At 38.7% G+C, this 15,969-nt stretch overlaps 1 protein-coding gene across 7 annotated transcripts in view; it reads left to right on the top strand.

Annotated features, from left to right (window-relative positions):
- The window catches only part of Immt (inner membrane mitochondrial protein), a 42,481-nt gene extending 26,809 nt beyond the window's left edge, over nt 1-15,672 (top strand). For 4 of the 7 annotated variants that reach the window (XM_074050136.1, XM_074050133.1, XM_020179023.2 and 1 more), the window contains exons 8-15: nt 869-972; nt 2,523-2,658; nt 4,065-4,194; nt 8,044-8,058; nt 9,437-9,660; nt 12,737-12,868; nt 13,476-13,605; nt 14,741-15,672. In XM_074050136.1, coding sequence (XP_073906237.1) covers nt 869-972; nt 2,523-2,658; nt 4,065-4,194; nt 8,044-8,058; nt 9,437-9,660; nt 12,737-12,868; nt 13,476-13,605; nt 14,741-15,354 — 1,485 coding nt within the window. In that variant the 3' untranslated portion in view covers nt 15,355-15,672. The remainder of the gene's footprint in view (nt 1-868; nt 973-2,522; nt 2,659-4,064; nt 4,195-8,043; nt 8,059-9,436; nt 9,661-12,736; nt 12,869-13,475; nt 13,606-14,740) is intronic. The other 3 variants (XM_074050135.1, XM_074050134.1, XM_074050132.1) reach the window with 1 other exon arrangement.
- Nucleotides 15,673-15,969: the final 297 nt, after the last annotated feature.

Below are 15,969 nucleotides of genomic sequence, written 5' to 3'. Positions count from 1 at the left end.
TAGATCTGTTTAAGTGGTTAATGTCCTCTTGGTTCAGTTTTGTACAGTCATAAGTATCTAGAAATTTGTACATTTCTTCAAGATTTTCCAATTTATTGGAATATAGGTTCTGAAAGTAATGTCTGATAATGCCTTGGATTTCCTTAGTGTGTGTTGTTATCTCTCCTTGTTCATTTCTGATTTTACTAATTTGGGTCTTTTCCCTCCTCATTTTAGTCAGATTTGCCAGGGGCTTGTCAATCTTGTTTATTTTTTCAATAATATAAAAATAAAAAATATTTTTTAATATAAAATATAATGTTTTGGGGTTTTTTTTGGTCTGTTTCATTAATTTCGGTCCTTATTTTTATTATTTCTCTCCTTATTTTGGATTTTGCTTGTTCTTACTTTTCTAGGAGTTTGAGATGTAGCATATTAGGTCTTTTGAGATCTTTCTGTCCTTTTAATATACGCACTCATGGCTATAAACTTTCCTCTTAGGACTGCCTTTGCTGTGTCCCATAGGTTCTGATAGGTGGTGTTTTCATTTTCATTAGCTTCCAGAAACTTTCTGATTTCCTTTCGTATTTCTTCTATGACCCACTGATCATTGAGCAATGTGTTATTCAGCCTCCAGTTATTTGCGTATTTTCTACTGTTGCTTTTGTTGTTAAACATTTTGTGGAAGGACAGTTGATTCCAGATGGTTATTGACTTTATACCCAGTCATGAACCTTAGATTATGAGTTCTTACTCTGGAGGAATACTGTATATATATATTTTTGCCTTTGAATTTATTTTTACACATTTTAGCATTTGATCTTTTGGCCTTTTCTATGATGATAATACCAGTTAATCATGTTTACATAATTAAATATTTTTGTTTTAGATTTCAGGTGAAAAGAAGTCTGCTCAGTGGCGCACAGTGGAGGGTGCTTTGAAGGAACGCAGAAAGGCAGTAGATGAAGCTGCCGATGCCCTTCTCAAAGCCAAGTAATTACTCATGGACTTTAACAAGTAATTAGGGCCTCTTGGTGACCTTTACTTAGGCTGAGCTTTCTTTGTACTGTCTGTATTGAACGAAGAGAAAGCAGAGAAACCTTTCCCTCCCCCTTCTCTGTGTATGCTTGATCTGAATTGGCATAAGAGGTGCAAAAGGAGAGAGGATGTCTGGGTTCTTTGGCTCAGGCCTATAATCCCAGCTACTTGGGAAGCAGAGATTGGAAGGACTGTGGTTCAGGACCAGCTCCAGCAAAAAGTTAGTGAGACCCCATCTCACTCAAGAAGCGTGGTTGGTGGCATGTACCTGTGACCCCAGCTACTTGGGAGATTGTAGGTAGGAGGATTGTGATCCCAGACTGGCGCTGGGCAAATATATGAGACCCTAACTGAAAATAACTAAAGCAATAAAGGACTAGAGGCATGACTCAGGTTGTAGAGCACCTGCCTAGCAAGCCTTGAGGCCCTCAGTTCAAACTCTAGTACTGCTGAAAAATTAAGTAATAAAATAAAAATATAATGAGAGGCTAAAAAACATATTTAAACAAAAATAAAATTGGCGGAAACTGATATAAAGGATCTCATATAAAAATCAGGTTTGCTTTGAATTATTGCCTTAGGTGATGTCTACACATTTATTGAGATTCTTCTGTAATTTCAAGATTTTGCTGGAATGCTTTGGGTGGTTGTATCAGAATTTTTAAAATGTTACAATATATGCACCTTAATTACCAAAGCAGTGGGTATATCTGGCTTTATGCCTGGACCTTGATTCCTGGAAGTTGGCTAAAACTAGGGTCAAGCATGGAAACAAGTATAAGATCAACTTCTAAGATGGAAACCTACATTTCAGTGAAGGTTCTCATCAATATGAGTGGGATAATTATCATTCAAAATTTTACTATCTTTCTTAGCATACAAATTATCGATAAAGAATGAGAAGTCTTCTAATAAAGCCAGCATATCTTTTTGGAGACTTAAGACATTATGTTCACATCACTGGGACATTTGTCTGGCTGAGTTCTGTATTTTCTCGTAGGCAGACCAAAGTCTGTTGAAATATTCCAAATTGTAAGGGGTTCTCAAGACCCGTTACTTACTTGTTCAGTGAGGCCCTTGGCCTCCTCCCTTGCCTCTTCCAATATGGCTGCCATTCATTGAGCACTCATACGTGGAAGGCACTGTGCCACATTCTTCTCATAAAGACCTCTAATCCCTAGTCAAGTGTGTGCAGCACATGAGGACCCACCTAGGGGAGTTAAATGGAGGTTTGTCTTCTTCTGAAGTCTGGGTCCCATATACCATGCTGCTTCTCTCGGTCACTGTAGTAGATACAGCTTCTGGCTAAGGGTTTTCACCTGTTGGTAAAAAGTTTCTGTGCCTACTGCCTATAAAAAAGCATTGAGAAGTTTTTTTTTCAAATTATATTTCTTTCACAAGTTTTTAACAATTGTATGTTGTATTCACATCAAAACTCTTTAATACGGTTGGGAAGGAATTATATTAAATCTTGTTATATTAAATTTTGTTCAATTGGTTTCCAGAGAAGAGTTAGAGAAGATGAAAGGTGTAATTGAAAATGCAAAGAAAAAAGAAGTTGCTGGGACCAAACCTCATATAACTGCCGCAGACGGCAAACTCCACAATATGATAGTTGATCTGGATAATGTGGTCAAAAAGGTACATTTTTCAGTCTTTACAATGTTTTATATTTTTAAATGTAATCTATTGGTGAAAGGATTTTCAGAATTCAGGAAATTAATAAGATTCCTCTTGTCTGCCCATTTTTCACCTGCAAGGAATTGTTACTATTTTTGAAAACTTTTCTTGGGGCAAGGCGTGGTGACTCACGTCTGTAATTCTAGCTACTCTGTAGGCCAAGATTATGAGGGTCATGGTTCTGGGCCAACCCAAGCAAAAATTTGAGATCCTATCTGGAAAAATAGCTAAAACAAAAAAGGACTAGGAGAGCTGGAGGCTTGCCTCAGGCAGTAGAGCGCCTGCCTTGTAAGCACAAAGCCCTGAGTTCAAATCCCAGAACTGCAAAATGGAGGGGAGAGGCTGGAGTATGACATAATTGGTGACCCCGAGTTTGAACCCTAATACTGCAAAAAAATAAAACAAAAAACCACTTGCTTTGGGTACCAAATAGATTGTCCAGTATTGTTGGTATTTTCTTCTAGTTTTTTTTTCTTTTTTTTTTGTTTTAAAATGTTCACATTTTATTTTCTGGTGGTACTAGGGTTTGAACTTAAGGTCTCACACTTGCTAGGCAGGCAGTCTACCACTTGAGCCACTCCACCAGTCCCTAAAATGTTTACATTTTAAATGTGGTGAAGTGTCCATATGATACTTAATCAAATTATCATTTACATCTCAGGAAGGGATGGCTCATGAAACTGATCTTTGGTGAAGTACTCTTAAGAAATACAATCCAATTTTACACATTTACAGGCATCCCCAGACAAGTGTACTACAATGCAGAAATAAGGATATCACTACCACATAAGATAGAAGTATCAGAAACTTCAGTAAATTCACCTGTCTCTTAAGTACTTTCTGTAATAGGTAATGGTTTTTGGTCAATAGTTATTGTCACTTAGGAAAACTATAATGTTGTAGCAGATCTTCTCTTTGTACTTACGTGATCTATAGGGTGGTTTCTTGGGACCCAGAGAAAGGGAGAAGGGGGCACAGTTAGATGGGAAAGAGCCTGTCCATGGTATTTGAATAGGAATTAGAAGGAAACATAGACAAGGCTTTCTCTTCCTCCCTCCTTCCCTTTCCTACATGTACATTATTAGTCAAAAGGAATTTTTCGTTATTTCCATAATGCAGGTAATATATTTGATCATATTTGCCCCCTCTATATTATTGTTTCCTATACCCCCTTTTAAAATAATTTTTAGTGAGTTTCATTATTCTGTTTTAATGCATGCATATAGTATAGTTTGATAATATTCAACCGCCCCCTGCCGTACCCCATCACCTTCTCCTGTAGTTCTTTCCCCTCTGACTGGTTCCCATTCAAATAGTTCCCCTTTTACTGAGCATCACCCTTATATTTAACCCTTGTGTTTCCTCAGGTCCAAGCAGCTCAGTCTGAGGCTAAGGTTGTATCTCAGTATCATGAGTTGGTGGTTCAAGCCCGGGATGACTTCAGGCGGGAGCTGGACAGTATTACTCCAGAAGTTGTTCCTGGGTGGAAAGGGATGGGTAAGTACCATGGAAGTATTGGCACTTTTCCTTTTTGTAGTTTTTAGCACTAATTTCAACCTGTTTCAACTCCGTTCATCTGTTCCAAATGCTCTGGCATAACTCTTTTGGTATATAGTACATTGTTTCAACCACAAACATGATATAACACACCTGTGACAATACTGTAGTTTTAACCATGGGGAGCAGAATTTCATTCGGTGTTTAATTCCATAATTCATGATTCCATTCTAATCTCTGCTGTTCAAAAAATAAGAATGAAAAAAGTATGGAATCCAGGTGAGTTAGAGTGATATTATAACCTTGACTCCATCAAAGCTTTTGTTACTTTAAAAGTATCTGTAATGAATTATTTAAGGCATACCTTATGACTACTCTATGACAATAACACTCTGTTGAGAATTTACCTAGGGACCCTAAAATCCCATGGATAGAAACTGACTCTGGTTCCCCACTTGCAAAAGCTTAGACTGCAGTGAACTTTGGCAGTGAATCAGGGATCCGGTGCATCTGCTAGGGGACGGGGTGTGGGAGGGTGGGGTTGTGGAGAGCCACATTGTAAAGCATGAAGATACTACAACAGTTGTTCTTAACCCAGGTCATTTTGCCTCCCAGAGGACATCTGGAGATAATTTGGATAACACAGTTGGGGGCTGTTACCAGCATCTAGCAGCTTGAGATGCTGTCAAGTATACTATGGTACAGACTAGTATTCACAGTAAAGAATTATCTGGCCCAGAAAGTCAGTACTGCCAAGGTTGAGAAACCCTGTGCTAAATAAACATGTCATTTAAAAAGTTAAAGTCACTTGCAGTATGTTTTTGGCAATATCTGTTTAATTTTCTAATATTTTAAATGTAGTATACATTTTCATGATAAAATTTGAGGTGGGGTTTGAACTCAAGGCCTTCTGCTTGCTAGGCAGGTGCTCTGCCACTTGACCAATGGCCCCAGCCATCATTATAATAGAATTTGAAGGACAAAAAAATGGTGTTTGGTGGTTTTCATTTTACTTCTGCCCATAGTCATGCAGTTTTCATCTGCAGAACCAATCAGTGTTACTGATTCCTTGTGCACCACTAGAGATAGTGTATGATGTCATGATTACTCCAGCCCTCTATAGACATCCCCATGTCTAAAATAGGAACATGGCTAGGCCCTAGACCCTATTAAAACTCATTAGGATAGTTCCCAGTGGCTCACGCCTGTAGTCCTCGCTATGGGCAGAGATAAGAAGGATCATGGTTCAAAGGCAGCCTGAAATAAAAAAAATAAAGCAAGACCCTATCTCAAAAATACCCAGCATAAAAAAGGGCTGGTGGAGTGATTCAAGTGGTAGAGCACCTGCTTAGCTAGTGTGAGAGAACCTGAATTCAAATCCCAATACCACCAAGAAAAGAAGAAAACCCCAAAAAACTCAGTACTGGTTTGTGTTATGAATTATTTTGGTCTTATTCCAGTAAGTTGTAAATTTTCTTTTTTTTTTTTTTTTTTAATTTTAGTTCCTTTATTCATATGTACATACAATGATTGGGTCATTACTCCCCCCCTTCCCCCACCCCCTCCCTTTCCCTCTTATAAGTTTTCATTGTTTAATAGTCTTCCTGTGTTCTCCATAACTGGGCACAGTACTAAATATACCGAATGCTATGGAACATAGTGTTTTAAGCACTTGTGTTAAGCACAAGCGTTTTAAGCACTCGACATATATTAACCTATTTAAAGTTCACAACAGTCCTATGAGATAATGTTTGTTATTATCCCCATTTATAGAGGAGAAAACTGAGATACAAAGAGGTTAAGTAACCGGCCCAAGGTTGAGGGGTAGAACCAGGATTTCTTTCTTACCCACTATCTACACTTTACTCTGATTGATTTTATTTTTATTGGTAGCATGGAACACCCTTTTGGCCTTTTAAGTAAAGGAACAGTATGATTGTGATAAACAGAAAAATTTTTTTTGTTTGTTTTTTTGAGCATGTAGTCCATGCTGGCCTCGAAGTAGCTATCATTCTCCTTCACCTTCTGAGTGCTAGGATTACATGCATGAGCTACCATGCCCACCTGGAAGATTCATTTTTATGAGATCGCGGGTATAGGGACCAAAGCCTAAGGATGAGGACGCTGCTTAAATGCTGCTGCAGTAATCTGAGGGTGAACTGATATGAGCCACCTAACATGCGTGCCAATGGCACTGAAAGTGAAGAATAGGAAAGACACTAGGGGACATTTAGCAGTTGGTTTGTTGAGCTGTGATTTACAATGTCTAGTGAAGCTAAAGATTTATATATTCCCTGATCCAATATTTCAACTCAGGTCTATGCTTAAGGTTTATGCTCATATAAAAATGCATTGTGGCACTGTGGCATAGGCTGAACATGGACAAGGCCCTGGCTTTAGTCCCCAGAACTAAAAAGAAAAACTGTAAGCAGCTAAGTATGTCTCATATATGTTAGTTCAAATGAACCAGTAGTATATGTCTCAAATATAAATGTAAAGAAAAACAAAAAGCTACAGAAGAATACATAGAATAGGATGCCACTTACATAGAATAGGAAGTCTTAGAACATGCAAAGCATAAGTATTATTAAGGATATAGGCATATGTCACATACAAAGAAGTGCTTATGATACCCTCAGACTCAGAATGGACATCTCCATGAATGAAGGAAGGAGACAGTACTGGGAAGGTGCATGTGGGTTTGCCACTGTTAGAGAATGAGGTGCGAGAACGCCAGGGTATCTCTCTTTCGTGGCTTATAGCCTGTAGTACCTACACCATATTTATGTGCCGTGTTGAGATTAATGTTTGTGTGTCACCTTGTCCTACTTTGCCGGTCTTTCCTGCAACACTGGGATAGATCTTTATCCTTCGTTTAAACTCCAGATTAAGCAACTGACTTTTAGAGCCATTTTTGAGGAAAAATACTTTCAATTTGTTGGACTCAAAGGTCATGAAGAAATTCAGGATGTTAAGAAGCTCTTACTGAGATTTGCTGCCGGTCTATTTCCTATTAATGTTTCACACTTTGGTCCTTGTGATCATCATGGGGAGCATCATTCAAATTTCAGAACGTTTTTTTTTTTCTTTTTTACCCTCAAACCAGGCAGTCATAGTTCTTCGGCTAATTTGCATAGGTTTAATGTAAATTTAAGCTGGAGTTTACTGTTAAAATTCCCAAAGAAGCTGTATGTGGTGGCATGCATCTGTAATCCTAGCATTTGGAAGGCTGAGGCAGGAAGGTTGCAAGACATAGGAAGAGCCTGTCTCAACCAAAAAAAAAGAAAAAGTGGATTAATTCCTTAAGTATTTGAAATTTCAGTCAAGACTGTGACTTAATGTAGTGTCTGTAACTTAGTATTTTACTAAATAAGTAAAATTTCACTCTCAAATGAAATTTACTCCCAAGAAAATTTGTAATTTATATGCAAAAGCTAAGTTGATTGTTTTTGGGAAAATAGAGATGAGTCCCTTGAAACCAAAACTAATTTACCTTGATATATACTGTTTTATAATCTCTTTAAATTTTAGGAAATAAACTTACTTTGTTTTCCAATATTAAAATATCTGGTTCTTTTTTTTGTGGGGGAGTTTGAACTCAGGTCCCCATGCTTGACAGGGAGTCACTTTACCACTTAAGCCACTCTACCAGTCCATTTTTGTGTTGGGTATTATCAAGACAGGATCTGGAGAACTATTTCCCTAGGCTGTCTTCGAACCTTGTTTTGCTTCCTGAGTAACTAGGATTATATGCGTGAGCCACCAGCTCCCAGCATATCTGTTTCCTTTTTGTTTCCCTTTGGATGTTCCTAATTAATGATCAGTAACTATCCTTCTCTTTCTTTGTAGGCATTTCTGACTTAGGTGAGTAATTACATGTATTTTATGTTTAAAGGCATTTGGCTTGAGTCTTAAAAAAGATTTATGTCTTCATTGAACCCATGATTCTTATATTAAGCCATGTAAAAAAAATAGCAAGTAGAATTATGTTACATGTGATAAATCCAAATTGAGTATTTTGGGCATTCATGTATTTTTCAGGAACATTTTAAGTGTTCAGAATCTGTAGACAAGAAAGGTGTGTGGGTGTAAATTACAGATAGGTAGGTAGGTAGGTAGAGTGGTGATTTGCTTAATTTGTTATTTTAGAGAATTTCAAACATTGAAAAGTAAACTCTCATGGATCCATCATCCAACTTGAATAATTACCAATGCAAGACCAGTTTTGTCTCATATATTCACAACCTCTTATTTTGAAGCAAACTTCAAATATCTTTTCACTTATAAATGCTTTCAGTATGTTTTTAAAATCATTATACCATTATTATGTCTAAAACTTAATTCCTTACTATTATAATTCAGTGTTCAAATACTCATTATTTCATAAAATTAATTTTTACAGTTTATATTCAGATCAATATCCAAAGAAGTCCCATGCATTGGATTTGTTCAATGAATCTCTAAATGCCATCTTTGCTTTTCTACTTGTTTTGTGAGAAACTGAATCATTTGCCATATAGAAATCCTCACATTTGGGGTGAATTTAAGATATATTGTGAGCACATTTGTAAATGTCATAATATACCCCCAGGACAACAATTATATAATTAAAAAAATTGGAAATACTGACATTTTGTATTTTGATGTTGGAGCCATTCTTCTTCTTCCTTTCTTCTCCTTTTTGTTTTTTAATACCCTACATGATTTAGCCCTTAATGAGGGTATTTGGGCATGAATATTTTTAAAAATTCTACAAGTAATTTGATAGGCATCCCTGGTTGAAGATCACTATCCTAGAAAATACATATTTATAAAATGAAACAAAACTCTTGTTAAGGAAATGTCTGAGAATGTTAATTTGAGTTTTAGCAGAAAACAGTCTTTAATTGGGTGCCTGTTATAATTAACATAGATATACATGATGGAAAGTATAGAATTGATTGTATCTGTAGGCTTTGTCTTTAGAAACAAAATTAGAATAAATTAGAAATTCAGCTTACAATTAAGTCAGATTAGAACAACTAATTTGGTTCCATGAAATTATGTGATGCCTATATTACTTTGCTTGGAATTGACAAATCCTTAATTACTATACACTATTTCTGACTGAATTAGAAAATTTAACTACCTTTTGCTTTTTTTTTTCCCAGTTGTAAAATTACAGCCAAATGAAGCAAATTCCCTTGCAGTTACTTATAATTTTGTTGAAGTTACTAACTTTTTGATGTGGTTATCTTTTTAGCTGATAAGCTGTCTACTGATGATCTAAACTCCCTGATTGCTCATGCACATCGTCGCATTGACCAACTAAATAGAGAACTAGCACAACAGAAAGCCATAGAGAAGCAGCACATTGCATTAGCCTTGGAAAAACAAAAGCTGGAAGAAAAGCGGGCATTTGACTCTGCAGTGGCTAAAGCATTAGAACACCACAGAGGTGAAATACAGGCTGAACAGGACAGAAAGGTGCAAATGAAAATCATGGCTTAACATTTAAAGCAACACTAACTTGATTGTCTTCTACAGATAATACTGGCAGTTACTGGCTTTAAAATACTAGATGTAAGTCTTTTCAAACCCATGTTTAGAGTGGAGTTAGTCCTTTTAGGGAAGGATTGGTTTAGCAGAGTTCTGTTATGCTGAGCAGATGCAAAAGTGTAAGAAAGTAATAGGCATCTGTTATCCAGGATTATCCAGAGCTTCTGTCCCTTAAAGCAGGGCTGAAAGAATCTCTGTTAACTTTTGAATATATTTTTCTATCAGTCATGTTAGGTGGTTAGTGGTTAAAAATGGATGAGGGCTGGAGGTGTGGCTCAGTTGGCAGAGTGCCTGCCTCGCAAGCTTGAAACCCTGAGTTCAAACCCAGTCTCACACACACACACACAAAGAAAAAAAGATGAAAGAGCAATGTTTTGGGACACATCATCTGTTGAATGTGGCATTCAGTCTGACATAGGAAACTTACCATTTATCCCACCTTTGAAGTGCTTTCTTTCTAGCTTGCCAGACCCCATACCCTCCTGGCCTTTCTCCCACCTTGCTGGCCTTGACCTCTTGCCCAGCTTCTCAAGTACTGACATCCCTGCTATTGGTTCTGAAACCTTTTCTCACCTGAACTTTCTCCAAGTGGTCTTTTCTCATCCTTTGGCTGTGGAATTTAAATACCCTCTATATCTGCTAATGTCTCAGTCTGTGACTTCTGCTTTCACTTCAGATTTCTTACCATCAGCATACTTCACATCCCCAGCTTGGTTTTAAGTAGTTATTTTAAGTTCAATGTGTTCAAAACAGATTTCTTGATTCATTTCAACCTATATCCCAGCTACTAGAGTAGCTTCTAAGTAAATCACCATCTACTGGGTTATTTAAGCCAGGATTATGCTTAGTTATTCCTCATCAATTTCACATCTAGTCCAGTGACAGACTAACAGTTCTGCATCCACAGTAAATCCTAAACCTGTTCACTTTCCTTTTCCATTACCACTACCTTAGTTGAAGTTATCATCTTAGCAGTTTCCCTGTTTTCAGACCCAGCTCTCATATCTATTTTCATGGTTCTTGTAAGAGTCTAATCAGATGCTACACTAATGAAAATCCTCCAGTGACTACCTGTTTCATTTATCGTAAAATCCAAATTCTTTTTTTTTGTTGTTGTTTTTGAGACAGGGTATTGCTATGTAGCCCATGCTGGTCTTGAACTCTTGATTCTCCTGCCTTAGCCTCCCCAGTCCTAGAATTACACGTTTGCCACCACACCTGGCTCCAAAAATCTAAATTCTTAGCCAATGCCAAAAGGCCTTTTAATCTTATGCCTTCCTTCCATTAGCCAGGATACCCCTCATTTTCTGTGTCTTGACTATATCACATTCTCCCTCAGTTACTGGGGATTGGACACAGGGCCTCAAGTTTGCTAGGCAAGAGCTTGACCACTTGAGCCACACCCCCAAACCTTTTCCTTTTATTTTTAAAATAAGGTCTCATTTGTACCTGGGCTGCTCTTGAACATCAGTCCTTCTGTCTCTACCTCCTTTTTATTTTTAACGGTGCTGGGTTTGAACTCAGGGCCTCACATTTGCTAGGAGGCACTCTATCTCTTGAGCCACTCTGCCAGCCCTTCTATGTGTTGAGTAGTTTATTATTGTTTTGAGAGGGGGCAATACTGGAGCCTGACCTCAGGATCTCATGCTGGCTAGATAGGCACTTTACCTCTTGAGCCACTCCAGCAGTCCTTGTTTGTGTTAGGTATTTTCGAGGTAGGGTCTCATGTACTGTTTGCCCAGGGCTATCCTCCAGCTGAGGTCCTCCTAATCTCTGCCTCCTGAGTAACTAGGTTTACAGATGTTAGCCACTGGTGCCCAACTCTTATGTCGGCCACCTGAGTAGCTAAGATTACAGGTGTGTACCACCATGCCTGACTCTTCACTATCTCTTGGCCCTTTATGCTTTCTCTGCTCACCACATTGTTTTGGCTGCTCTCTTTAAACCTTATGTCTAAACTTAGATGTCACCTTTTCAGGAAGGACTTTCCAACCCCTTTAGTCTAAAACAGAACCTCTGGATCAGTCTGCCATAGTACCCTGTTTCTTTTAAACATAAAAGGGAAAAAGAGGTTGAACAGGAGTTAATGCTTTGCAACAGGCCCTCTCCTCAAATTCTTACTTGGAAACAAGCATCACAATCTCAAGTGTCTGCTTCCTCCATTAAGTGGACATTTCCTGAGAAGACATTTGTCTGCCCTGCGAACTGTTGGTTAAAAGCATGTAGTACGCTCTGGTAAGCACAGGACCAACACTTCCTAAACACTGAGTGGACTTATTGATTTATGTTGTTTCTGAGAAAAATATGAGTAATGAATTCAAAATAATCAGTGTTAAATAATTTGTATTATAACCCATGACATGATGAGTTTTTTATATTTTTGGTTTGATTTGGCCCACACTGAATCTAAATTCATGTTAAAATAAAGTGTTTCAATGAAGCTTTAAAAGAAATCGTGTTCAGTAACTGCCAGATTCTTATTTTCTTCATGATTTTTCAAAGTAAGCATTTGTTCACAGCTGAGAAAATGGAGACTTGAAAATCCCCAAGGTCACACAGAGATGGTTATGGTGATGCTAGGTTTGATCCTATGTCTACCTAGTTATTTCTTTTCTGAGTTAGAAGTATTTACTTCTCAAGGGGATGTGTGATTCAGGAAATGACAGTGTTTGTTCTATATAGCAGGCAGCCTGGTAATCAGGAGGAAGCACAAGTTTTGTGGTCAGAGAGAGCCATGTTTGAAATTTGATTTTTGCCACAGCTGTGTGACCTTATTTGAGTTGCCTTCCAGTGTTCAGGTGTCTGATTCATACAAGAAATACAGGAGCTGGAGGTGCGACTGCCTTGCAAGCACAAAGCCATGAGTTCAAACATCCCATAGAAAAAAAAAAAGGGAGTAAAATAATGGTGGATTTAGGACATGGAAGCTGCTGTCACCAGTGTCTTATTAGTCCTTCTCTTTCAATTGAGAACTACCTAATCATTTCTGGGTTTGGTTTCACAGGTAGAGGAAGTCAGAGATGCTATGGAGAATGAAATGAGAACCCAGCTTCGCCGACAAGCAGCTGCCCACACTGATCATTTACGAGACGTCCTTCGGGTGCAAGAGCAGGAACTGAAGTATGAATTTGAGCAGGTGAGGCCTTCATTCCCCTCCTCACTTACGTTCTTAATACCTGGGACTTGAACTCAGGGCCTTCATCTTGACCCACTCCACCAGCCCTATTTTTTCAAGATAGGGTCTTACAAACTACCCAGGCTGGCTTCCAAGTGTGATCCTCCTGATCTCTGCCTCCTGAGTAGCTAGGATTATAGGCAAGATCCACAAGCACCCAGCTTTGGTTTTGTTTTGATGGTACTGGGGACCAAATCCAGGGCATCCCATATTCCAGGCTACATCCCTCACCTTTCTCCTTTCCTTTTAATGTATTCTGGGACTGTCGAAGAATAGGGGGAGAGTTGCCAGTGATGCCTGCATGTTCATGATCAGATATGATGTTTGGGTGGCAATACAATAATTTCTAAAGTTGGCAATTTAAAGTCTGACTGTAAAAACTCAATTAGATCCCATCAGAAAATTTATAGAGAATTATGTATCAAATGTGAGTCAGAAGTTTTGAAACCTTATACACAATGCAGTTGCTTGAGATTTTAAAGGCTTTCATTGCTTCAGGAAGTAACAGTTGCTGAGAGATTAGTATCCAGGTAGGTGACATACATGGAACAATTTTGTTTTATTTCAGGGTCTGTGTGAGAAACTTTCTGAAAAAGAATTAGAGTTTCGTCGTCTCAGTCAAGAGCAAGTTGACAACTTTACTCTGGATATAAACACTGCCTATGCAAGACTGAGAGGAATTGAGCAGGCTGTTCAGAGTGAGCATCATCTGTTATAATCTTATTCAGTGCAGCAGCTTCTTAAGAGTAATCTCTTATTAAGAGAATAATGGGGGCATGGATGAATGTCAGGTAATACAGGTAATAAAAGTCACTCCACTAAATTTTATTCATTTCTTAGAAAGCTGGCTCCAGATTTGACAAGCTTCAACAAAGTGTTAGGAGAGGAAATTAGAAAAGAGGACCTAATCACAGTCTAGGCTGACTTAGGTATAAACATAAGACCATATGCAAAAATAGCTCAAGCAAAATGGGCTGCAGCTCAAGTGGTTAAGAGTCTGCCTTGCAGGCACCAGGCTGAGTCCCGACTTCTAACTGCAGTACCGCCAAAAAATAAAAAAGATCTAAAAATTTAAACCTATGTGAGACATGAGATCGCTATTTTCAAGGCAGTTTAGCTCACATTCTTTGCTTGTGTTGTGTGTGCCCTAGTGGAGGTGAAGGCCAGTGTAGCCTCAAGGTTCTTTCCATAAGTGCTGGAGATTTTTACTGAATACTGTATCTACCCTCCACATGGTTAGGTTGAGGCCTTTATGTGTTCCATTGGAAGGGACATGTCTTGGCAACAAGGACACTGACAAAATAAGTTCCTTTGGGATGTAATGGAATCTTACCATAGATCAGTAAAAATAAGCACAGTATTCAAGGAGTGTCAACATCCGGTCTAGTTCAGTAAGTTCATTTGAAGTCTTCCAGATTTTTGCGGAAATTTTCCGGTGGCCTTAAATGTGAATAATGTGTTTCTTTCTCAATACTAAAGATAAAAACATCTGAATTAGGGAGCCTGCAGATGTAAATGACTTCATGCATTGTTCTGGGTCTCATGGAGGGGAGGAAGAGAGACTTAGTTGTACTCTATACTTCCTCCCAGTTTTTTCCATGACTTTAATAAAAACAAGTCCTCATCAAACTCTGCCTTGCCTTATTGCCTCGTATGAAGAGGCTAACTAGGAAAGAACACCTCAGAAATGTGTAGTGGGAAGGTGGATTGTAGGAGGCTCTCTGGCCTCATCATCCACATGTATGATTTAGCTTATTGAAAGTGCATCTGTTCTGTGAATATATGTGAATCAGGTGGAGAAAAGCATTTTTCTATGTCTTTTTTTCTTTCTAGGTCATGCAGTTGCTGAAGAAGAAGCCAGAAAAGCCCACCAACTCTGGCTTTCTGTGGAGGCATTAAAATACAGCATGAAGACCTCATCTGCAGATAGGCGTACTGTCCCGCTGGAGAGTGCAGTTGAGGCTATCAGAGTCAACTGTTCTGATAATGAATTTGCCCAAGCTTTAACTGCTGCTATTCCTCCAGAGTCTCTGACTCGGGGAGTTTACAGTGAAGAGACCCTGAGGGCCCGTTTCTATGCTGTCCAAAAACTAGCCAGAAGGGTAGCAATGATTGATGAAACCAGAAATAGCTTGTACCAGTACTTCCTCTCCTATTTGCAGTCCCTGCTCCTATTCCCATCACAACAACTGAAGCCACCGGCAGAGCTATACCCTGAGGACATAAACACATTTAAGTTACTGTCATATGCCTCCTATTGCATTGAGCATGGTGACCTGGAGCTGGCAGCAAAGTTTGTCAATCAGCTGAAAGGGGAGTCCAGACGAGTGGCACAGGACTGGCTGAAGGAAGCTCGAATGACCCTAGAAACTAAACAGATAGTGGAGATCTTGACAGCATATGCCAGTGCTGTAGGAATAGGAACCACTCGAGTGCAACAAGAGTAAGGTGTAGGAAGAGTTGTGTAACGTCCTATTTCATTTCCAAGGAAATCAGCAGTGATGTAAGGGTTTGCAACAAGGGTCCCAGAATTGTCTAGAACAGGTTACAGTCCTGTGCTAAATGTTAACACCTGTTGCATTATCGTTCCACTTGCTATCGTGTCTGTGAACTCCAGGAGTGCTTCCTTTGCAACTTGTATAACATTTCCTGTTTTTCAGGTTTTACTGATCAGGCTTGTGAGCCAATCAAAATAATGTTTGTGATCCCTACTCTTGATTCTGCCCTTGGAGTAAACTGAATAAAGCAACATGATGAAAACTGAATACCTTATCCCTTTTCAGAAAGTACCATTTCCAATTTGTCATATGAGCAGAAAACTCGAGAAGCAGAAGTAGGAACTTCTGTCCAGTTTCCAGGCTGTGAACGAGTCACCAGAAGTCCAAGGCCTGCTTCTTGGCTTTTGAATGTTTGGGTGAATTGATTTCTGCTGGTTGAATCGAGAGGGATGTACAAGCCTTAAAACGCCAGTGTAGTTATAGCTGGAGATACATTTTAGTGGTTTGAAGGCATGAGGAATTAGCTTGCATCCCAAACTTTTTTTACTGCCACCCACAGAAAAA

Source organism: Castor canadensis, chromosome 12 (genome assembly GCF_047511655.1).
Source record: "Castor canadensis chromosome 12, mCasCan1.hap1v2, whole genome shotgun sequence".
Lineage (NCBI taxonomy): Eukaryota > Metazoa > Chordata > Mammalia > Rodentia > Castoridae > Castor > Castor canadensis.
The sequence above is the reverse complement of the archived record's forward strand: the minus strand, read 5'-3'. Positions and strand labels throughout refer to the sequence as shown.